Source organism: Oncorhynchus mykiss, chromosome 17 (genome assembly GCF_013265735.2).
Source record: "Oncorhynchus mykiss isolate Arlee chromosome 17, USDA_OmykA_1.1, whole genome shotgun sequence".
Lineage (NCBI taxonomy): Eukaryota > Metazoa > Chordata > Actinopteri > Salmoniformes > Salmonidae > Oncorhynchus > Oncorhynchus mykiss.
The window spans coordinates 62,926,055-62,951,763 of NC_048581.1; the positions used below are offsets into that span (position 1 = coordinate 62,926,055).

The 25,709-nt window shown below is 44.8% G+C and overlaps 1 protein-coding gene and 1 pseudogene across 1 annotated transcript; both read right to left on the reverse strand.

The window, feature by feature from the left end:
* Positions 1–9,308: 9,308 nt before the first annotated feature.
* On the reverse strand, positions 9,309–13,797 carry LOC110494326 (neurogenic differentiation factor 4-like). The gene is made up of 2 exons (XM_021569287.2): positions 13,634–13,797; positions 9,309–11,335 (listed from the first exon to the last, which is right to left on the reverse strand). The coding sequence occupies exon 2, from the start codon at positions 11,327–11,329 to the stop codon at positions 10,337–10,339; it is 993 nt and encodes a 330-aa protein (XP_021424962.1). The 5' UTR covers positions 11,330–11,335; positions 13,634–13,797; the 3' UTR covers positions 9,309–10,336.
* A 1,896-nt stretch (positions 13,798–15,693) lies between these two features.
* On the reverse strand, positions 15,694–24,397 carry LOC110493237 (annotated as a pseudogene).
* Positions 24,398–25,709: the final 1,312 nt, after the last annotated feature.

Below are 25,709 nucleotides of genomic sequence, written 5' to 3' on the forward strand. Positions count from 1 at the left end.
AAAAAATTGGCTGCATTGGACCTTTAAAGCAATTTTATAACACATTTCATGCAATTCCACTCATTTTGCTATGTGGCAGAGAGATAATTTTTTGTTTGTTTTACAGCTAATTTCCTGCAATTCTACCCATTTTGCCACGTGGTGGAGAGAAATGTTTGCAGTTTTTAAGCAAGTTTTCTGCAATTTTACACATTTTGCAAGTCATTACAAAAGTCATTACATGCCATGTTACAGTTTTTCTCAGTCGCTTTGGTGCATTTCTTAGATCAAAAGTGCAATTCTTGATACTACTTGTACAAATTCCAAATCATCTAGTCACTTGTGCACATCATTAAAGCAATTTCTTATTCCTCTGAACAAATTGCAATTGATAATGTACAAGTGTCAGCTTTTTTCCACATTATCAATTGCTCATGTCATGTTGATCAAAATATAGTAGATGGTTCTCTATTGAATAGTCTTACCCCTCAAAACATCTAGGCATTAGTTCCTTGCATAAGCCATTACATGCTAAATTGTTGAACTATTTGTCATAAACCGTCAAGCATAGTTTTACACATTTCTATTAGACCTTTTGTACAAAAACGTGAATTGATGAATCGTGCAGGTGAAATTGACCCTCACTCATGAAGGAATGTAAAGTGTTAGTTCAACCAACAATCAACCAGTTGTCTAAATTGCTCAAAGGTGCATCTCATGAAGAATCAATTGGCAAGCATATATAGACAGACCACAACACAGAGTTGCAATTTTCCAATAATGGATGGACCAGGAAACGAACAGGGTCAACAAGCCAAGAGGAGGAAGAAGAGGAGAAAGGATGCGTGGTGGAAGGCAAAACAGAGGAAGAGACAGAAGAGGACATAGGCGCATATCTGATGACATTAGGGCCACTATTGTAGACCATGTTGTCAATCATGGCCTTACAATGGCTGAGGCGGGTCGAAGGGTGCAGCCGAATATTGGGAGATCAACCGTGTCCTCAATAGTTCAAACGTTTCGAAGAGAGAACAGGTCTGTCCACCAATGTACAGTGCACTGTTACTGTATATAAGCAGTATACTGTATACTTCCTACAATGCTTCATATTACAGTAGTACACTTGTATTTCACAGCATACAGAAATATACTCTATACAGATACATACTGCACCTTACATGCACCCACCTGTATGTTTTACAGTAAAATGTGTGTTCGCATAGTTTTTGTCTATGTGAAAGTGGGCAATGCATCACTGCATTTTTCCCCACATAGGACTGCAAGATTACCTCAAACCGGTGGCAGAGGACGCCTTTTCACACCTCAACAGGAGGAGGCTATTTGCCCAATGTCCGAGCAAACAATGCCATGAGACTCAGGGAAATACAAAGGACCATTATAGAAGACAACGATGTCTTTGAAAACATCCATACGGTTAGCATCTCAACCATCGACAGGGTGCTGCATAGAAACCAGATGAGTATGAAACAGCTGTACCGTGTACCTTTCCAAAGGAATGAGGACAGAGTTAAGGAGCTACGGTACCCGTATGTACAGGTAAAACATATATCTATGTAATTACTTTACAGCAACATTTTATAGTGATACATAGTACAGTAAGCATAAACTGCACACATTTCCATTGCTGTGGAAGGAACATGCAATATATGTACATTTTATGTCACTCTTCCTTACCAAAACAAATTCAACTGTGTGTTCTGGGATATAGAGTATAATGGAGTTGGAATCAAGTGAACCCTCTCACAACTTTGTATACGTGGATGAGGCTGGCTTTAACTTGACCAAATGCAGAAGGCGGGGTCGGAATATCATCGGTCACAGAGCTACTGTGGATTTGCCAGGTCAACGGGGAGGAAATATCACCATGTGTGCTGCTATTTCGGAGCATGGTGTCCTAACCCATATCCCCCTTATAGGGCCATACAACACCCAGCATCTACTCAACTTTTTAGAGACTCTCTTCAGGGCTGTCATCCCTGATGATGAGAGGGGTCTGTTTAGAGAGGATTTGCCAAAGTATGTGGTCATTTGTGATAATGTGAGTTTCCATCGAACAAACATCATAAGGCAATGGTTTGTGACCCACCCGAGGATGCTCATAGAATTCCTCCCACCTTATTCACCATTCCTTAACCCAATTGAGGAGTTCTTTTCAGCATGGAGTTGGAAGGTGTATGATCGTCAGCCACACACACAGATGACCCTGTTGGCTGCAATGGATTCTGCATGTGAGGACATCACAGTAGACGCCTGCAGAGGATGGATAAGGCATTCCAAAAGATTCTTTCCACGTTGCATTGGAAGGGAAAATATCCGGTGTGATGTGGATGAGAATATGTGGGCCAACAGACAGGAACGTCTGGATGTGCAGAGACAGCACAACAGTGCTGCGGGCAAAGTTGTGCCTAAGGGGTGGTTTCCTGTGTTTCTTTCTAATTTAGTTTTTTTTCCTTTGTGCCCCTTGGGTTGTCCAGTCTCTTTCAATCAATAACCCACATACAGTAATATGTAAATAGTACTGTTGAAATTGATATATGCCATAGAAGTGCAGCCTTGTGCATTTTCAATACAGTAACTGTCATCCAAACTGTAGCCTAAGTTTACATCAGATAATACTGTCAAAATACACAAAGAGAGCGAGAGTACACAGTCATTGTTCGTGAACAATGACTCAATGACTTATCATTCTGATGACACTGACATGAGCATTGGCATGAATATTTACTTTTGAGAGATGTACTAAGGATTTTTAGTGACTGACTAGCTTTAGAAACATATCTATTGTATATTGCAGTTTGTACAAATTGTTCTGAGAAATGCACTTATTATTTTGCACATGTTAGGGATGATGTGAAAAATCCACCAAAGTGACTGAGAAAAACTGTAATATGATATCTGAGTTAGAATGACTAACAAAATCAATTTGGCCCCCTGGAGGTCAGGGCCCCTGGGCACATGCCCTGCGTGCCCAGTCAGTATTCGGCCATGGTTACTGCAAGTTTAGATAGCTGGCTAGACTAACTACCAATCAAATACATTTTAGCTGACATACTGTAGCTAATTGAGTGACTGTCAGTGACTGACATAACAAGAGAAAAACTGGTAATGCACAACCAAATTTCAATATTGCTCCTTGTGTATTGTACTATTATCACTCTCAATAGTAAGTTGAGATCCTGACAGAGGTAAAAAATAAATAAAAAAATAATGTAATTTTTTGGGATCGTTGGCCCCCTAGCAGCCGGGGGCCCTAAAAGACCACTTATGCCTGGAACCGGTACTGCATATCATATCATTTAAATACACAACAACTAACAGATGTCACCAGCCAATATTTCACTCAGAGAATTATGAATACAGAACCTCTAAACACGATGGCCCTGCACAATCTGTTACTCCAAGACCAACTTCATTCCCCCACATTCACCTCTCTATCACTCCTCCCTCCTCTTCCCCTGTTTTCTCACATACTGATCAGCCTCTGTCTCTGATCAGAGTGATCAATAGTCAATGTTGACTCTGTATGTGTGTTTCATTGTGCTTGAAGTTCAGAAGAACAACCCCCCCCCCCCCCCCCCCTCACACACACACACACACACAGAGGCTTATGTTAATCCTTGTAAAAACAAAGCAATATATTTCGCTCAAGCCAAGCGTGGGATGTCCGTTTATATCAGGATTACGGTTTCAAATATATCTCCTCTGCTCCAACATGATCTAATACTGAACTGACATCTATATTGGACTGGGGGCACATTTGACGTAAATATTGTGTAACAGCATAGATTGTTAGTACTCAACTGGATGATGTGATGAAACTGACCACCAAGAAGCTCTTAGACCACTCCCACCCCTGACCCCTGAACCCAGATGACCTAATAACCACAGTAAACTGACCTCTCAGTGGGTGGTCTCATCTCAAGCCAGTACAGAGGTTGGACAGACAGACAGACAGACAGACAGACAGACAGACAGACAGACAGACAGACAGACAGACAGACAGAGTGAGCGAGCACTGGGCCTCAGCTTGGGAAGAAATATAGTGCCTTGTGAAAGTCTACACACCCCTTGCTCTGTCTTTATATTTTGCTGCCTTCAAATTTGATCTGAAAAGGGATTAAATTAGATTTTTTTCCTACAGATCTACCAAACCTACTCCACATTTTGAAAGAGAAAATTATTATAGAACATTTTCCACATCAATAAAAAAACGTATTGTAAGACATGTCTTGATTGCATTTGTCTTCACACCCCAGAGTGAATACTTGGTGAAAGCAAAGCAGCTTTGGCAGCCATTACAGCTGTGAATATTTTTTTCTAAGATTCTACCAACACTTAGGGCAACATATATACATTTTTGTCAAAATTGCTCAAGCTCAGTAACTTGGTTGGAAATCATTGATGGACAGCAATATTCAAACCGCGTCTCTGATTTTCAAGCAGATTTAAGATAATTTCCATTCAGGAACACTCACCGCCTCTTGAAGTGTCTTTAACATTTGTGTAACTGTCCAATTGAAAAATAAAACTATCCCAGGGTTAGATTTTCAGAAGACTGAAGCGGGTTTTCCTCTAAATATTTACATTGGCTTTGCTCCTTTAATATTTATTTTGCTCCCAAACTTCCCAGTCCTTGCCGGTGACAAGCATACCCATAACATGATGCTGCCACCACAATACTTGAAAATACAGAGGGTTTATCTCTGTTGTATTGGATTTGACCCAAACCTGTAGTTTTTTATTTAGGCCAAAACGTTGTATTTGCCATGTTGTCTTCTTAATGGCCTTGTTGAAAACAGAGTGAATGATTTGGAGTGATTTTTTTTTCCTTCTTTTAACTTTGTTATATGGGCCAATAATGTGGAGTGAATGCAATGTTGTTGATCCTCTGTATTTTCAAGTATTGTGGTGGCAGCATCATGTTTTGGGTATTCTTGTCACTGGGAAGGACTGGGGAGTTTGTCAGGATCAAAATAAATACAGATGTAGGATCTTAATTTGAGCCAGTTTACTATAGCAGGAAAATAATCATGCAGCAACAAGAAATGCAAATTATTATGTGGATTATAATGAATAGAGATTTTTGTAGGGGTTGATACATTCATAATGAGGGCAAATCAAGTGGGACATTATAAAGTGTAAATTAAACTTTAGAAGCCTTTTTAAAACTAAAATACACCACAAGTTCGCATTTCCTGCTTTACAGGAACATTCTCTGTAGCAAAAGAGTGATCAAATTAAGATCATACATCTGTATAAATGAGCAACGCCCAGGTAGAAAGTTAGAGAAAAACCTGCCATCATTTTCTGAAAACCTAGAGAGTTGTATTTTTCACTTTTAATGCAGAGACACACCAGAATGGTTTTCCAAGTGGTGTTGGGTGTTCTTGAATGGTCCAGTCTCAGTCCTGACTTAAATCTGCTTGAAAATCTGAGACAAGGTTTGAATATTGCTGTCCATCGATGATTTATAACCACATTTTCTGAGCTTGAGCAATTTTGACAAAAGCAATGGATACTGAGTATACAAAACATTAAGAACACCTGCTCTTTCCATAACATACACACCTAAAATAGTTATTTGGCTGTCCCCATAGCAGAACCACTTTTCATTCTAGGTAGAACCCATTTGAGTTCCATGTAGAACCCTTTACACAGAGGGTTCTACATGGAACCCAAAAGAGTTCTACCTGTGTCACGTTGGCATGAAGAATCGGGAGACAGGTGCAGGAATGCGTAATAGTTTTTTCTATTGTACCCAAATTATGGCGTGCCGTCTTAGGGCACGGGGATGAAGACCAAACAAGCACGTACACAAAACACCGGGTTGAAACCCAAACAAAAGAACGAGGAGTACCTCGAATAAATACACACGAGCACAATGATTAACACACGGTACGAGACCCGTAAACATCTGCCCAATCCACAAGGGCACGAAAGCCCAAAACACACAGCACAGGTACTCACACGCACCAACGGACATTGGAACAATAATGGACAGCCCAATGGAAACCAAAGGGCACACGTGTACAAGTACTAATCAGTGGGAATAGGGGACAGGTGTGCTTAATGAAAGTTCTGGATGGATCCGTGACAATCTGGAACCAAAAAGGGTTCTACCTGGAACCAAAAAGAGTTATCCTATGGGGTCAGCTGAAGAACCCATTTGGAACCCTTTTTTCTAAGAGTGTAGACTGACCAGGTGAATCCAGGTGCTCTAAGAATTGTGCATGGTTGGTAGAAACTTATTAAAAATTATTCACAGTTGTGATGTCTGCCAAAGATGTTTCCACCATATGCACTAAATACATCTGAATTAATATTTTTTTTGGAGTAGGTTGTGTAGATTGCTATGTACATTTTAGATTCAATTTTAAGGCAGCAAAATGTGATTACACTAGCGACTGATTATAGACCTTATACTCTTTCCCTCTATTCCACTCTTTCTCTCTCTCGCTTTCACATTCTCTCTCTCTTCTCTTATCTCCCTTTTACTCATCCCTCTCTTACTCATCCCCACAGTGCTCATGTGTTTATGTTAACTCTCCCTCTCTCTCAGGTCTTCTCTTCTCATGTCGCTCCGTTGCTTTCCTGCAGTAAAAGTGCCCATCTGTCCCTTCTCTCCTATTCCTCTTTCGGTCAATTCTACAGTGAAGGAACTGTGGGGTGGAGGGGGTCATCAAGGGTCAGAGTCAACACGCCCCGCTCCCACAACCATTCACAGCTCTTTAACACCTAAACCCCTCTCACCCCACACATGCACACACACCCTGCACACCGTCCCTGCCCCCTACTGCCTCATCCCTGTGTTGTGCCCCCCCCCCCAACCCCCTGCTACATCACCCGCCTGGTGTGTGTTAGTTTGTGTGTGTGTGTGTGTGTGTGTGTGTGTGTGTGTGTGTGTGTGTGTGTGTGTGTGTGTGTGTGTGTGTGTTTGTGCGAGAGAACTGAGCCCAGTTGAATAGTACAGGATTATTACAACAGCGAAAGCCTCCCCCTCTGCCCTATGAGGCCAGCCATCTTAATCACCAAACTTCATCCTGCTGCAATCCAGCCTCTGCACATCCACTCTTTCATTAAGAGCTAGCCAATGGATTAGTGTAGCTAAACCAAAAGATTGAGAGCGAGATGAGAGATGAAGTTGAGGGAGGAGAGTGGGAAGAGTCGAGAGGGAAAGAGTGGGAGTGGGTTGAATGGTGTATGAGGAAAAAAGGAGGAGGGCCACTTGCCTTGTCTGTTGATATTTCTTTGTAAAGTAAGATGTCATAACCTTCACTCTGCCTATCAGTGAGACATACAGTGAAGGTATAATATCTATTGTCTGCTCGGTATGAAATATTTGTTCACAAGAGGTTTCTGATCTTTATACTCTGAGAGTGAGCGCAGATGGACTCTGTTAGTGACAGTGTCATCATGTCTCTCAGTGAAGAGTGAGCAGGGACTCTCTCCGTCTCCACCATTCTCTCTCGCTCTCTTCATTTTTTCTCTCTCTCCTCCTGTCTTCCTCTCTTCACCCCCCCCCCCCCCCCCCCCAATATATTGTTGGCTGGCTTGCTATCAAGACAATCTCCTCATCTTTCAACATTCACCCACAATAACCTTTATTGTCTTCTTGAGAACCACACAGCTTTTTAGAGGTTTCAATTGTTCAAATGCCAGACAGCTTCTGAATAATGTCTGCCCAGCAACACACACCCAATACACACACCCTCGCACAAATACTTGTTGCATCACCATCTTCCACCTGTCTATGTATGTGTGCGTGTGTGCGTGTGTGTGTGCCTATGTGTGTGTGCGTGTGAGCAAAGTTATGTGTCATTCCAATGCTGAATGAAGAGGGATGGGATTGGTTGGAGGCGGGTTTATGAGGGGGTGTAGCTCACCCTCCTGTGCATTTGCCCCCCCTAGCTGTCTGTCAGAGAAATGTCCCTCCCCTCTGTTTCTCCCAGCTGTCTTTCCCTCCAGAGCCAGCAACCTCAGCACAATGCAGGGTCAGGGGTCAAGAGAAAGAACAGGCTGCGTTTACAATGGACCCACAGTGGCCATTTAACAGCAAAACTCCCCTTTATGCATCTCCATTTTTCATGTCTCTCTCTTTCTCTCTCTCTCTCTCTTTATCGCTCTCTCCTTCTCTTTCTCTTTATTGCTCTCTCTTTATCTCTCTCTCTCTCTCTCTCTCTTGTTATCGCTCTCTCTTCATCGCTCTCTCTCTTTATCGCTCTCTCTCTCTCCTTCTCTCTCTCTTTATCTCTCTCTATCACTCTCTCTCCTCTCTCTCTTTATCTCTCTCTCTCTTTATCGCTCTCTCCTTCTCTCTCTCTTTATCTCTCTCTATCACTCTCTCTCCTCTCTCTCTTTATCTCTCTCTCTCTTTATTGCTCTCTCTTTATCTCTCTCTCTCTCTCTCTCTCTTGTTATCGCTCTCTCTTCATCGCTCTCTCTCTTTATCGCTCTCTCTCTCCTCTCTCTCTTTATCTCTCTCTCTCTTTATCACTCTCTCCTCTCTCTCTTTATCGCTCTCTCTCTCTCTCCTTCTCTCTTTCTCTTTATTGCTCTCTCCCTCTCTCTCTCTCTCTCCTTCTCTCTCTCTTTATCTCTCTCTCTATCACTCTCTCTCCTCTCTCTCTTTATCGCTCTCTCTCTCTCTCCTTCTCTCTTTCTCTTTATTGCTCTCTCCCTCTCTCTCTCTCTTTCTCGCTCTCTCTCCTCTCTCTCTTTATCACTCTCTCTCTCCTTCTCTCTCTCTTTATCGCTCTCTCTCCTTCGCTATCTCTCTTTATCGCTCTCTCTCCTCTCTCTCTTTATCGCTCTCTCCTCTCTCATTCTCCTTCTCCTCTCTCTCTCTTTATCTCTCCCTCTCCTTCTCTCTCTTTAGCGTTCTTTCTCCTCTCTCTCTCTCCTTCTCTCTCTCTTTATCGCTCTCTCTCCTTCTCTCTCTCTCTCTTGCATGCTCGTTTCTCACTCCCTTTCTGGTCTCCACCTGTAGGCCTAGGGGTGTGTGTGTGTGTGTGTGCGAGTGTGAGTGCGTGTGTGTGTGTGGGGAAAGGATTTTCTCAGGGGTGGTAGCATAATAACAGTAGTCACAGAAGTACTCTCATTTGAACCCCCCCCCCCCCCCCCCCCCCGTCATCTTCTCTACTCCCTCTCACCTCTCTCATTGTGTTACAACCTGTCCATACTCTCACATATCACTCCCTCCCACTACCTGCAAACACCCTAATTGCAGTTGGTCCTTGACTGTCTTTTGACCTAACAAGACAGTTTGTTCATCTAAGCAAACTCACTTTCAGAATTTCACACCAAAAAAATAAGTTTCCATTGTTTTAATTCATAAAATGTTTGTTAAAAAATACAATCCAAAAGTTTTCAGCTCGAGGAACATTTGTACATTTAAAGGAACATATTTGGCAATGGAGAAAGTGTCTGGACAGAATATTATACAACATATACAGTATATTTGATTTAGGAATGTCCATGAATAAGATCCACCTGGCTGATAGTTCAACTTCAATCACATTCTGGAATTTATATTTGTTCTATTCATTACAACAGCAGACATTTCTCATTTCCTCACGGGCAGTTTTCCCCTTGGTCATCAGCAACATTACACTAGCAATATTATATGAGAATCTCTTTTCAGTGTGAAACAGGAAAGAACACACAACAAAGGAGAAATGGACACAGAGAGATAACAGATACACTGTCAGAGTCCGTCAACAATGTAACAAGGACAGCACAAATAGAGAAGGCCAAGACCAAACACATATAAAACGGATAAACACAGCATTACTAACAGCAGTTCATATAAATATTAAATAAGATAATAAATAAATGTATAATGCATTAACGTGAATGATCTGTTTCATGTTCCCAGTGCTGGTCAGAAGTGCTCATAATGTGGTCATAATGTGGTCATAATGTTGTCATAATGTGGTCATAATGTGGTCATAATGTGGTCATAGCGGTCAAGCTGAAGTCCTTCTTCAAGACAGCCTTTCCACCAATAGGAACTAGGAATAGGAAATGGTCAAGTTGTGGGTGCCTTTTAACCTAATCAGCATTCAGAAACAACCGCAGCAAACAACTGGTTTAAAGTCAATCATGAGCAGACTTTGACAGTGTTGAGCCCTAACCTTTACAGTACACAAATGTAAACAACAGTCCACAACAGCACTACCCAGTTGTTCACAACGATGGGCTGCTTTCACAGTGTTCAGTACCAAAGTCTGATTTCTCCCAACACCTCAGTCATAGGTTAAGATGAAGCCAGTTGGGGCAGGGTGATTGTTGTGTTGTTGGAGAGAGTAACATCTGCCCCATCTGTCCTCTCTGGCCCTTAATCCCCATAGACTGTTCCCATCTGCGGGGGTGCCATGTGAGGAGGGTGGTACGAGTCATAGGGCATCTCCAGGGGAAGCTCATAGCGGGCGCTCTGGTACAGGCCCATGGAGGAGGGGGGGTAGTGGTGAGGGGGGAGGTAGTGGGGAGAAGACTGCTTGGGCACCAGGTTATTGCCGATGCTGAGCGGGGGTGTTGGGGGGCCATCGTAGGGAGGGGTGTTACAGTCATTAGGGGAGTGGCTCTCGTAAGCCCCTCCTTTCATTCCCCTCAGATGGAGCAGGTGGGCGGAGTCCAATGTACCATAGGGCGGGCTGGGCAGGCCGGGGGAGGAGTAGCTGATTGGTCTAACAGCCATCCCCACACCTCCCAGGACTGTGGGCCCTCCTCTCCCCCCATTCCTGTCCTCAGGCCTCTCCTCAACAAAACCCCCAGGCCCGAGCTGCAGACAGCCAGCCACCAAGTTGCTGGTGGGCTGGGAGAGGCCTTCACACAGGGTATCCATGAAGGCCCTGCTCTCCGTGGACTGGTCCCCTTCCAGGGCTTCAGACAGGGCACAGATGTAGTTGCGCGCCAGCCGCAGGGTCTCGATTTTGGACAGTTTCTGAGTCTTGGAGTGGCAGGGCATGATGCTGCGCAGGTTCTCCAGCGCGTCGTTCAGCCCGTGCATCCTTGAGCGCTCCCGGGCGTTAGCCTTCACACGTCGCGCCTTGAAGCGCTCCTGCCGGGCTTTGGTCATCCTTTTCCTCTTGGGCCCTCGGCGTTTGGGAGCGTTCCCGTCTCCCTGGCCCTCCTCTTCCTCCTCCTCCTCATCCTCCTCCATATCCTCGCTGCCCAGCTCCCTGCCCAGGTGGCCCATTCCGCCTGGTCTGTAGCGCTGTGCTTTGATTGGCTTGTCTCCGTCTGGGGAGCTCACGTCATCATCCATCCACTCCAGAGAGCTGACTAGCTCCGCCCCCTCGCTGGGCCTTCCGTACAAATTGGCCATCATGGTCTCCTGGAAACAACACACCAACATTAGCAATAGTTCTGACCTTAACATATACACTTTTTATCAAATATTTTGTACTAAGAAAACGAGGCTCATCACAACTTTACCCTTTGACTTGTTTTGTCTATCCTGTCCAAAACTGATGTGAATTGAGAGTAAGTTTTCTACTGATAGACCTACTGATGCTGGGACATTGACCCAAGCTGGTCTTGAGGACCAGACCAGTCTATTTATAGCAGTTTTATCCCTACTGTAGTAGCCTCAAGGTGAGCACTAGAGCAGGACTGATCTCGAACAAAAATCTCACGTAATTTAGTTTTATGTTTATGTTGTCTGTTCATGAGAGATTAGGTCAGGACTAGCTTTAGCCTGCTTACTCTACAATCTACTTAGAACCACAATCAATTGTCTAAGATAAGGCCTCTGATTACCAGTTTGGTGCAATGCTTTGGGGGTTCTTTGAATATTTTAGGGATTTTATGTTTTAAGATTTTCATGAAACATGCTGCTTTCATATGTAATCTGTTTGTCTGCAAACAGCGTGCGTAGCCTACAAGGATTATTTTCATCCGAGGGGAGACTTGATCTCGGGGGACTTCAAAACTCTAATTCCTCGCTTTTAGGTTGCGGCGGACACCGGGATGCACTCTCAATCTGGGCCATTGCGGGATTTGCTCCCTCCATGGATGAAGCGGCAACATGGGATTAACTCAAGGTTAGACTACATTCCCGGATCAGTAACAGGGAACTCAGAAAAATCTATTTATAACTCTGCAACAATTTTTTAAAATAATTATGGCGATGATAGGCTAGATTTCACTAGGAGTTTTCACTGTAGGTTTGCCCATAAGTTATCTATTTGGGGAGTTCTAGAAAATGATCTTAATTTAGCCTATTAGATCCTCTATAGCAGGGGTAGGCAACTAGATTCGGCCATGGGTCGATTTTTGTCAAAGTGGATGGTCGGGGGAAAATAATTTGCACACTGCAAATTGACCACAACTAAGCTCAAATATATATATATATTTGAAAATAACAATAATTACCGTCATTATATTGAGACACAATCACGTCTCTGTTTTTATTCGTGGGAATACTTTGGTGAATTCCTGGTGATTGTACAGACCAAAAACTTTAAATCTTTTTTTTGTTGAGGCGAAAAAACATTTGGGGAGAAAAAAAAATGTCTGCTGCCCATCCCAGATCTATAGGCCTATTTGAAACTAGGTTTTAAGTCATTTGTCCACAATTTTGTGTGTGTCATTGATTTTTATTCCGCACCATAATTTAGTTTGATAACCTATAGCATAGGCTACTTTCATACAATTATTAGCCTAATATCATAAATATGTTGTTTATTTATTGAGATATTTCCCAGCTATGTCAGCAATGATTATGACCATTTTAGGAACAAGCTGATGACCAAAGTGATTCTGAAGCAGGCTGAGCAGGTGGGGTAACCCAGGTTTAGGCTGTCTTTGGATAAATAATCCCTGTTTCCATTTAAAGGGAAAATCTGCAGTTGCCACATCCATTCTTTGGACTTATAAATTAATGATATGCACCCATTGATTCTTGAAGAATATAAGTTATAAATGCCTCATAAGCTTAGTTCAACTGCCACACCCCTTCAGAGCCCAAAATATATGTTTGTTTTACTCCAATGTTTGTAAACAAAGTACATGTAAACAAACACTCTATAGCTTCAAAATGTGGTTAAAACTATCATTTTGATATCATAGATGCTCAGTCCTTGCATTCATAGCTCTGTCTATGAATTTGAGATTGTTACATTTCTCCATCCCCATCCTTCAGCTTTTTACAGAAACAGGGGCGAGGACAAGGCTTTGTTATTGTTTCAACTGCTGATTGCCACTTTAAGTAGGCTTACACCTGTTAACGTTTTCCCTTAAGATTATGCCAGGCACATTTTAAGAACAGCAGCCTAGTGCCTAATGATCATGTCGCAGTTCTTAAGAATCCTAAATTGATAACTATTTATTAATCTGTCTGTAGCCTATCTAATTAATCTGTCTGTAGCCTATGCCTCATTCCCGTTACTTAGCCGAATAACCTATGGGCCTAACCCAACATTTAGAAAATGTCAAATAATAACCTACTAGGCTACCTTACCAATTTAGAAATGGTCAACATTTCACATTTCACATTCAACTTCACATAAATATTATTAAAATATTTGAATAGTCAATTATTACTTTTCCAATGGGCCTATGCTATTCGAAATAGACTATGATCTCTGGACATTGACATTCATTCGAAATGAAACAGATGAGGTTGGCCTACCTGATATTTGAAATAACGCTCCCTAGGACCTCCTGTAAATTGTTATTGGCTGTTGAGCGGATTTAGCCTACAGTTTACTATCTCAATTTGCCTAAAGCACTCAATCTTGAACTTTCTCCCCTGCGTCTCCTTCGCAGTTGTCAGTGTTCCATCCCAGAGTGACGCCTCTCTGCAGTTCACTCCGCGGGGGCCCGGGGTTTTAGCGTCCAACCGACAGACAGGCTCCTCCTCCCGCTCTCTCATCCTCTAGCATCCAATTCATCTGCGCTCGAGCGCGCGCGTGGCCCGGCCCGTGGCCAATGTCATGAACAAAAAAAGTTCACTAGTTGTGTGCGTGTGTGTGTGTGTGTGTGCGTTCGTGCGTGCGTGTGAAACAAAATCGTTTTAATTAGATTGATAGCCTGCAGGCCTAAGCTCTTATGGCCCATAACATTATTGCGGCACTACATTAGAACATGTTCATAGTTACAATCGTTTTATTTGTACAATTTGTATTATCAGTCTGTATCAACAAATAAGCAGTGCAACTTTAGCGTAAAGTGAGATGCTCTGCGAGCTTAACCGATTGTGACAGCTTGCGGTTGCGCGTGAGCAGGTGTTTGCGCGATTCCCTCGTAATTCATACATCCGCGTTTGCTGAACCGATATTGGCGTCGGGCGTGAGCTCATTGCACCCAATTACGCTAATTAAATAGGGCTCCAGAGACACCCCTCACGAGACGGGACAGGCGCGGCGCCTGCATAGAGAAGTCCTGAGGTGAAAGACAGAACAGACTAACCGAATGGAGACAGGTCATCTAGCTACAAGTGGGCTGTTATTTGTGTAGCAAGTTGGCCTACTAATTTAGCCAACTCTACAAGTAGGTAGGTTATACCATAGAAATGTAATGATTCTAATTATGTGGGTTATACAGAGCATTTCATTTCCTCATTCTGTGAATTATTTTACAATTATGCTTTTAAAGGGTATGTTCATCTCTGTATAGACTTGACATTCAATAGATACACAGTGTGTGTGATTGTGTGAGGGAAAGATAGAGAGAGATGGAGGGAAGTGCTACTGTCCCATGAGAGAAAGAATCACATGTGCTCATGCTGGAGGGAGCGGTGAGTGAGGGGTTAGATGGGGGGACTGTCTGTGCACCCAACGGATGTGTCTCACACTCCCCAGCCGACCCCACCACCACCACCCCCTTCCTCTCCCTCTCCCTCTGGGTCAATGCCTGTCCTACTCCACACCTGCAACCCAGAATGGAAATAACTGAGCCAGGCCTTGCTCTTCCCCAGAGTGGGAATAGCCTCACTTCGGCAGACTCAAAAGCAAACTATGGGTGACGCAAAACAAGACAAAAATAAACATATGCCATTTAGATATGAAGACAAGCTGCCACTTTTCTCACATCCAATTCATCCTTTTTTTTGTTCTCTTTAATTTTCACACATTTCAATTTATCTGGAGCAAAATATAACTGGAGCAACATTAAAGGGGGAGAAATATCCCTATTCCACAAGTGGTAAAGAGGTAGATATGATTGCTGTCATGTGCCTTAGTCCCCTTGGTGTTGGTCATGCACTATGAACTTTTCTGACAGATGGCTCATACTTCTTTCCTCTTCCCCCTTTTTTCTCGTTCAGTAACTATCTGCTAGCGGCTCAGATGCAGTTTTATTCTCACCTGACCTAACATTGACCCCTAAGGACTCTCCCTCCTCACCTTGCCTTGCGTTGGTATGTTTCTATGTTTGCTTGAGAGGGCAGCAGTTTCAGCTGCAGAAAGCAGAACCCCCCCCACACACACACACACACACAAACACACACAAGCACACAACCTCTTCCTGAATCCCCAGCGCTCCTGTTTTCAGTTACAGTAGGGAGAGGGGGCTGTGTCCATCTGTCAGACAGGGAGTCCTATGAGAAATCTTGATACCCTGTTTGGGAATGAGGAGAGAGCACTTACATGTGTGTGTGTTGGTGGGGGGTTGGGTGTTGCAATTTGTCTGGAAAGACTGCATGTGCAACTATAATCAAGTTGTAAACACTTTTATTCACAATATCACGTATCAGAAATGATGCTATTACAATGTGCAATAGATTTTTTAAATTGTTTTTTTTACAATTGATTTGAGAATAACATATCACATTCACCTCTTTATGTAATACTTGTGGGCCCAACCATCCCATCACCGACATTCTCCCCAAATACTTTTGATGTTTTGAGTAGGGAGGACAATAGGCTGATCATATTGTTTATTATTGAGCGTTCAGAAAGACAAACAGACCTCCAGAGAATGAAAGTTACTCTGAGTTTCATGGTCCCTCATCAGCTTGGAAGCTACATTGAGCCACACTTGAACCTCCCTCCAACCTAAGCCCTAAACGTTCTGGTGATCTAGACCATGTGTCCTTATACCAACCATCCCATTGATGAGGCCACTCCACAGGGCCACAAAAATAGACACCCCCCAGCTACACCCCAAACCCTCTTAACCCTTCCCTAAACCCCCCGTTTGCCCCCTGCGGTGCGTGCTCATTGGCCGACCGCCTTCAGGCGTTCCTTTTCCACGGGCCTATTGTCTGGCCCCATAAGCAGCTTTGTTTCTGCATGTGCAGCTGGACTGGCCCGCTCAGCCATTAGCCACGACACGCTAAAGAGAGCGGGATAATATAATTACAAAACAAAAGTCAGGTGGCTACTATATCTGCCAGGGGGAGCCCATTTGGGGGGCTATCTGTGGTGGGGGTTGGCGGGTGGCCAGCTATAATTCGATTATGAAGTTGTGAGAGCGACAAAAGGAACAATTGAATCTTTTTCTCCCACTCGCCCCACTGTGGTTTAATTTGATTCCATTTCGGGTATAAAAAGAGAGGACATTTACTCTTCTACTTTTCAGAGTCGCCGGCCCAGAAAATGTAATATGGTCTGACAAAACTGAACTGGGGAAATTACTCACAGAGCGTATCGTTATTGTCAGATCGATGTGAGACTCAGCCCATTTATTGAGGCCCAAATCAGATGAATTCCTGAAAGACGTGGTTTTTGTATGAAGTGACTGGCCTTGTGTTCTCACTTGGCACGGACGCACACACACCGGGGGACAATGGGATCTAAGGCAGATCCATCTCCTCTAATACTTTCTTTAAACAGGGGTGCAAGTGTGTCCCCCTGTCCTGTCGGCAGACCCAGAGTTTATCCCGTTAGTCACCCTGGATGAGTGAATGGGTAAACTCGACCCCCCATCCCAGCTGGAAGCAGCCTCACACACGCAGATCCTCACCCCCAGCTGGGGTGGGACACACAGGGCTTTACGGACAGCTGATAGGAACAGGTTTAGCTAGTGGGTACTGTTTGGAGTAGGTCAAGCAGAATTGGATCTGCTAAATGTGTTTTTGTTTCCATTAGTTTCCATTCGTTTATCGGTGAGGAGTGCAGGACACTGCTTATTCTTTTGCTTTATTTTTTTGGGGGGTAAGACAGTAAGCGATTGTGTCAGATGCACACATGCTCTTAGTGGTGGGGTGTCCCCATGTGCCCGCTATAGGAGCGTGTAAATGCCAATTTTCAGCCCCGTTGGGCATAGTTTGATCAGGCCCTCAGGAGTGCATGGGATTCTCATACCCTGCAGATTTCTTCATTGCTTGACTAAGGGCTATATTCAATATGTATTGCTGAAGCTATAGATTGTGCAATAGACATGCCAAGGTAATTTCCGATTGAGCAGATATATACAGTGTTTACAAAATGCACAATACAAAATGACACAGGAAATTTGCCTTCAAATATCAATCTGAATGCTGAATGTCTGCAATACATTTATAATGAGCGCAAAACATTCATACATGAATTGTCCCATTTACAAAAAATGGAACCCATTTACAAATACAAATAATGAAATGCTCTTATGTATCAGGACTAAGATTGGACATTGTTGAGTTTGATGCGGGATGTGATTGACAGACTGTTGCTAGCTTGTTGAATGCTGAGTGGCTGCTGTGTGCTTCAGTTCTAGGGCATGGCAGGGAAGGCGGAGCCGATGTACTTCTTCCCATTCCCATAGGAGGAGTGTTCCCAGGTGTAGGTCTGGATCACCAGTGGCTTCCCTCCCAGGCTCTGTTTACACCTGGACATAGAAAACCAGATGAAATCAGAACACTCAATGGCAACAAGCACAAACACACATATACAGTACACAAGCATAATGAGACATAATGGGACACACGGTCCAAAATGGATGGAAATGGAGAACAGCAATGGCTTTGAATAGTGTGTACATCATCTTTGGTAGATAATGAAAAATAATTGACACACACACACAAAGAGTACTCGCTGTTTCCCTGGACGGGTGATGTAGCAAAGACTGTACATGGCCAACTTGAACTCAGAACTGTAGCCAATGATGGCAGAACCAACCTGCTTGAAGTAGCCATCCCACATAAACTGCATCCCAAGAACATCAGGGTAGGAAGTCCACTTAGAAAGAGAGTGAACAAAAGGAAGATAAAATTCGACATACAAATTAGGATCTGGCTAAAGATAAATTAATCAGTTACAGAACCCATTGCCATTTATGGTTGTGAGGTCTGGGGTCGGCTCACCAACCAAGAAATCACAAAATGGGACAAACACCAAATTGAGACTCTGCATGCAGAATTATGCAAAACATATCCTCTGTGTACAATGTAAAACACTAAATAATGCATACAGAGCAGAATTAGGCTGATACCCACTAATTTTCAAAATTCAGAAAAGAGCCATTAAATTCTACAACCACCTAAAAGGAAGTGATTTCCAAACCTTCCACAACAAAGCCATCACCTACAGAGAGATGAACCTGGAGAAGAGTCCCCTGAGATAGCTGGTCCAGGGGCTCTGTTCACAAACACAAACAGACCCCACAGATCCCCAGGACAGCAACACAATTATACCCAACCAAATCATGAGAAAACAAAAAGATAATTACTTGACACATTGGAAAGAATGAATAAAAAAACAGAGCAAACTAGAATGCTATTTGGCCCTAAACAGAGAGTACACAGTGGCAGAATACCTGACCACTGTGACTGACCCAAACTTAAGGAAAGCTTTGACTATGTACAGACTCAGTGAGCATAGCCTTGCTATTGAGAAAGGCCGCCGTAGGCAGACCTGGCTCTCAAGAGAAGACAGGCTATGTTCACACTGCCCTCAAAATGAGGTGGAAACTGAACTGCCCTTCTGTCACGACTCCCCCCGAAGTTAGCTCCCCCGCCTGTTCGGGTGGTGCTCGGCGGTCGTCGTCACCGGCCTACTAGCCGCCACCGATCCCTTTTTCTTTTCGGTTAGTTTTGTCTCATCAAATCCAAATCAAATCAAATGTATTTATATAGCCCTTCGTACATCAGCTGATATCTCAAAGTGCTGTACAGAAAACCAGCCTAAAACCCCAAACAGCAAGCAATGCAGGTGTAGAAGCACGGTGGCTAGGAAAAACTCCCTAGAAAGGCCAAAACCTAGGAAGAAACCTAGAGAGGAACCAGGCTATGTGGGGTGGCCAGTCCTCTTCTGGCTGTGCCGGGTGGAGATTATAACAGAACATGGCCAAGATGTTCAAATGTTCATAAATGACCAGCATGGTCGAATAATAATAAGGCAGAACAGTTGAAACTGGAGCAGCAGCACGGTCAGGTGGACTGGGGACAGCAAGGAGTCATCATGTCAGGTAGTCCTGGGGCATGGTCCTAGGGCTCAGGTCAGTTGAAACTGGAGCAGCAGCACGGCCAGGTGGACTGGGGACAGCAAGGAGTCATCATGTCAGGTAGTCCTGGGGCATGGTCCTAGGGCTCAGGTCCTCCAAGAGAGAGAAAGAAAGAGAGAAGGAGAGAATTAGAGAACGCACACTTAGATTCACACAGGACACCGAATAGGACAGGAGAAGTACTCCAGATAACAAACTGACCCTAGCCCCCCGACACATAAACTACTGCAGCATAAATACTGGAGGCTGAGACAGGAGGGGTCAGGAGACACTGTGGCCCCATCCGAGGACACCCCCGGACAGGGCCAAACAGGAAGGATATAACCCCACCCACTTTGCCAAAGCACAGCCCCCACACCACTAGAGGGATATCTTCAACCACCAACTTACCATCCTGAGACAAGGCTGAGTATAGCCCACAAAGACCTCCGCCACGGCACAACCCAAGGGGGGGGGGGGGGGGGGGGGCGCCAACCCAGACAGGATGACCACATCAGTGAATCAACCCACTCAGGTGACGCACCCCCTCCAGGGACGGCATGAGAGAGCCCCAGTAAGCCAGTGACTCAGCCCCTGTAATAGGGTTAGAGGCAGAGAATCCCAGTGGAAAGAGGGGAACCGGCCAGGCAGAGACCTTCCCACTCCTGGGCCAGACTACACTCAATCATATCACCCACTGAAGAGATGAGTCTTCAGTAAAGACTTAAAGGTTGAGGCCGAGTTTGCGTCTCTGACATGGGTAGGCAGACCATTCCATAAAAATTGAGCTCTATAGGAGAAAGCACTGCCTCCAGCTGTTTGCTTAGAAATTCTAGGGACAATTAGGAGGCCTGCGTCTTGTGACCGTAGCGTACGTGTAGGTATGTACGGCAGGACCAAATCAGAGAGATAGGTAGGAGCAAGCCCATGTAATGCTTTGTAGGTTAGCAGTAAAACCTTGAAATCAGCCCTTGCTTTGACAGGAAGCCAGTGTAGAGAGGCTAGCACTGGAGTAATATGATCAAATGTTTGGGTTCTAGTCAGGATTCTAGCAGCCGTATTTAGCACTAACTGAAGTTTATTTAGTGCTTTATCCGGGTAGCCGGAAAGTAGAGCATTGCAGTAGTCTAACCTAGAAGTGACAAAAGCATGGATTAATTTTTCTGCATCATTTTTGGACAGAAAGTTTCTGATTTTTGCAATGTTACGTAGATGGAAAAAAGCTGTCCTTGAAATGGTCTGGATATGTTCTTCAAAAGAGAGATCAGGGTCCAGAGTAACGTCGAGGTCCTTCACAGTTTTATTTGAGTCTCATGAGTTACACCTGTTCCTATTTTGTGTGTGCTTGATTTGCTTCCCTATTTAGCGTGTGGAACCCGCCCCTTTGTTGTGCGGGATTATTTTGAAGTTCACGTTTGTGTCGTTGGTGTTGTTTGTGCTCTGGACCGTGTTACCCGTTGTTTTGGGTTGGTCAATGTTTTGCGCCCTGCGTGTTTGGGCATTTACTTTTGGTGCCGCATTAAAGTGCATCTTTCCCCTGGACCTCTGCACTCTGCGCCTGATTCCTATCTACACACCTAGTCAGCCGTGACAACTTCCCAACCTCCTGCCAAATGTATGACCATATTAGAGACACATATTTCCCTCAGATTACAAAGATCCACAAAGAATTCGAAGACAAACCCGACTTTGATAAACTCCCATATCTACTGGGTGAAATACCACAGTGTGCAATCACAGCAGCAATATTTGTGACCTGTTGCCACAAGAAAAGGGTAACCAGTAAAGAACAAACACCATTGTATATACAACCCATATTGATGTTCATTTATTTTCCCTTTTGTACGTTAACCATTTGCACATCGTTACAACACTGTATATATGCATAATACTGTCACGCTCTGACCTTAGATATCTCTGTTTTCTTTATATTTTGGTTAGGTCAGGGTGTGACGAGGGTAGGTATGCTAGTTTTTGTATTGTCTAGGGTTTTTGTATGTCTAGTGGTTTTGTAGGTCTAGGTATTTGTATGTCTATGGTGGCCTGATATGGTTCCCAATCAGAGGCAGCTGTTTATCGTTGTCTCTGATTGGGGATCATATATAGGTAGCCATTTTCCCTTTTGTGTTCGTGGGTTCGTGTTCTATGTTTAGTTGCCTGTCTGCACTATTCATATTAGCTTCACGTTTCGTTCGTTTTGTTATTTTGTTAGTTTGGTCAGTGATCCTTCTTTAATAAAGAAGAATGTACGCATACAACGCTGCTCCTTGGTCCGATCCTTACGACGAACGTGACAGAAGAACCCACCAAAAATGGACCAAGCAGCGTGTTCAGGAGGAATGGACCTGGGAGGAGATCCTGGATGGAGCAGGACCCTGGATGCAGGCTGGGGAGTATCGCCTTCCGAAGGAGGAAATAGAGGCAGCGAAAGCGGAACGGCGACGTTACGAGGAGTTATACCAGACACCCCCCAAAAAATTTTGGGGGGCACATGGAGCAGTCGGCGGAGCCGAGGAGCGAACCAGAGCCAGTCAGGGAGTCAGATGAGGAGTTCAAAATCTCAGAGATTCCGGAGAGAGGTGCTAGCATTGAGAGCGCTGCAGAGCGTGCGTGCTGAGGTGCGTGTCATCAGCCCGGTGTCACCTGTACCGGTCCCATGCATCAGGTGTCCAGTGAACCTCCACAGTCGAGTACGTCCTGTGCCTCCTCTCTGCACTCACCCTGAGGTGTGTGTCTTTAGCCCGGTGCGCTCTATTCCAGCTCCTCGCATTTGCCGGGCTAGAATGGGCATCCAGCCAGGATGCATTGTGCCAGCTCCATGCTCCAGGCTTCCAGTGCGCCTCCAGAGTCCAGTACGTCCTGTTCCTGCTCCTCGCACTCGCCCTGAGGTGCGTGTCACCAGCCCGGTACCACCTGCGCCGGCACCACGCACCAGGCCTCCAGTGTACCTCCACAGTCCAGTACGTCCTGTGTCTCCTCCCCGCACTTGCCCTGAGGTGCGTGTCTTTAGCCCAGTGCCACCTGTACCGGTCCCATGCACCAGGCCTCCAATGCGCCTCCACAGTCCAGTACGTCCTGTTCCTGCTCCTCGCACTCGCCCTGAGGTGCGTGTCTTCAGCCTGGTACCACCAGTGCCAGCACCACGCACCAGGTATCAAGTGTGCCTCCACAGTCCAGAGCTTCCGGCGACAGTTCCCAGTCCAGAGCTTCCGGCGACGTTTCACAGTCCAGAACCTCCAACGACTGGCCACAGTCCGGAACCTCCAACGACGGGCCACAGTCCGGAACCTCCAATGACGGGCCACAGTCCGGAACCTCCAATGACGGACCCCAGTCCGGAGCCTCCAGCGACGGATCCCAGTCCGAAGCCTCCAGCGGCTGTCCCCAGTCTGGGGCCTCCAGCGGCTGTCCCCAGTCCGGGGTCTCCAGCGACGGTCCCCAGCCCGGGGTCTCCAGCGACGGTCCCCAGCCCGGGGTTTCCAGCGACGGTCCCCAGCCCGGGGTCTCCAGCGATGATTCCCAGTCCGGGGCCTCCGGCGATGATCCACGGTCTGGTTCTACAAAGGTAGAGGGATCAGCATAAGGAGGGGGGGCGCGTCCAGAACCGGAGCCACCACCGAGGGTTAGTTTGGTCAGTGTTCTTTCTTTAATAAAGAAGAATGTACGCATACCACGCTGCGCCTTGGTCCGATCCTTACGACGAACGTGACAAATACAACATTTGTAATGTCTTTATTATTTTGGAACTTCTGTGAGTGTAATGTTTACTGTTCATTTTTACTGTTTATTTCACTTTCGTACATGATCTACTTCACTTGCTTTGGCAATGTTAACATATGTTTCCCAAGCCAATCATGCCCCTTGAATTGAATTGAGTGAGTGAAAGAGAGAGAGAGAAATTGAGAGAGATCTCAGTCAAATCTTATTTTGTTGGAGACTTTGTGTTACGATTACAGAGTTGTGTCGTGATTGTGATGGTTTATTTGGTGCTTACAGGTCTGTCAAAGCTATGGCTGTAGTAGTCAATCAGACCCTGTTTCTCCAGCCGGTAGAACTGGAGCCAGTTGTGGAAGCCAGATATCTTCCCACACTGAATCTCCCCTACAATAGCAAATATACACTTTATGAACACACACACTCCTACATACACACCACATACACACACACTACATACCCATACACACACAAGTACACACACAGACCTGCTCGAAGCCGCTGGAGTCCATCTTGCCAGGGTAGCAGGAGTAGAGGTCGAACCACATCATCTTCAGGTCATGGAGGAACTTCTCCTCTGAGCCATAGCATCCTGGGGAGGAGGTCAGGTCACACTGGTTACTGATTCAGCATGGGTCCTCAGATCCTCAGAATACTTTACAGCTGCACCATCGAGAGCACCCTGACGGGTTGCATCACTGCCTGGTATGGCAACTGCTCAGCCTCCGACCACAAGGCACTATAGAGGGTAGTGCTTACGGCCCAGTACATCACTGGTGCCAAGCTTCCTGCCATCCAGGACCTCTATACCAGGCAGTGTCAGAGGAAAGCCCTAAAAATTGTCAATGACTCCAGCCACCCTAGTCATAGACTGTTCTCTCTGCTACCGCACGGCAAGCGGTACCGGAGAGCCAAGTCTAGGTCCAAGAGGCTTCTAAAACAGCTTCTACCCCCAAGCCATAAGACTCCTGAACAGCTAATCAAAGGGCTACCCAGACTAAGTAAGTAAGAATTTCCCTGTAAGGTGCCAATGCCTGTTGTATTCGGCGCATGTGACAAATACAATTTGATTTGATTAATTAGGAACATTTTCTATCATTTTTCTTTGACTTTGGAAATGTAGAGTAGGTTGTGTACAACGGTAGCAAAATGCAAAGACTGTGCAAGGGGTGTGTAGACTTTCATTAGGCACTGTAAATACTCTTGGTGAAGGGCGAGCTCTCTGCCCAACTCAGTTGAACATGGTCTCCCTCAGGAAGGCGTCCTACTCAGCCAGCTGCTGGGGGGTAAAGTCCTCAGTGGTGCCTATGTTCCTCTTGTAGTTGTCCTGCAGGGCCATGAAGGCAGCATATTTTTGGTTTTTTATTTAACTAAGCAAGTCGGATAAAAACACATTCTTATTCACAATTACAGCCTACTTGTAAATCAAATTCAAATACAATTTTATTGGTCACATACACATGGTGAGCAGATGTTAATGCGAGTGTAGCGAAATGCTTGTGCTTCTAGTTCCGACAGTGCAGTAATATCAACAAGTAATCTAACAATTCCCCAACAACTACCTAATACACACAATCTAAAGGGGTGAATGAGAATATGTACACATAAGTATATGGATAAGCGATGGCCGAGCGACATAGGCAAGGTGCAGTAGATGGTATAAAATACAGTATATACATGTGATATGAGTAATGTAAAATATGTAAACATTATTAAAGTGGCCTTGTTTAAAGTGACTAGTGATCCATTTATTAAAGTGTCCTGTGATTGGGTCTCAATTTAGGTAGCAGCCCTTCTGAGTTAGTGATAGCTGTTTAACAGTCTGATGGCCTTGAGATATAAGCTGTTTTTCAATCTCTCGGTCCCAGCTTTGATGCACTTGTACTGACCTCACCTTTTGGATGATAGCGGTATGAACAGGAGAACCCGGGTCTGTAGTGACGCCTCTAGCACTGCGATGCAGTGCCTTAGACCGCAGCGCCTCTCGGGAGGCCCTCTAACATATGACGGCTTGGAGAACAGAGATGCCTCGTCCAGGAACTGGAACAGCCTGGATGGAAGACAACACAGTCAGGATATAGGTCAGAGAGAGAGAAAGAAATAGAGCAAGGGGCAGAGAGAAGGGGGAGGTTGGACAGTGACAGAAAGAGGGGTGAAGATATAGTGAGAGAGAAAAAATTACATAAGAGACAGAGGAAGAGAGGAATAAGAGAACAAAGGTCGTTCTGGGAGCACGTCTGGGAGACGGGCACTCTGGCCTGGGAGTCAATGATCAGCTCTGACGCAGAGGGCTTGTTGGAGTCCAGAGCATACAGAGCTTTAGACAGAGACTGGATCAGTGATTTTACTGCCGGTATCTCCACCACCAGAGCATAACAGACACAGGAAAGGAGCACTTTATTTTAGGGACTGCTACCCATAGAACCTAAAATAGCCTACCACCCATAGAACCTACAGTATCAGAACTATGGGGAACAGTTTACATGAATAATCATTGTACTGTTGTAGCACAGAGAAGTAATGACATTGTTTTAACATTTCATAGGTCATTTCGATGTTGTTGTGGGGTCATTAACTCATTATAATGTACTACAGGACAAATACAGTACCAGGGTTGTAATCATTTGGTGTAACAGTTTGAGTAACAATTA

Bases quoted from the DNA above. Each gene is read 5' to 3' on its own strand.
- LOC110494326 (XM_021569287.2), bottom strand. From the start codon at position 11,329: ATGATGGCCAATTTGTACGGAAGGCCCAGCGAGGGGGCGGAGCTAGTC.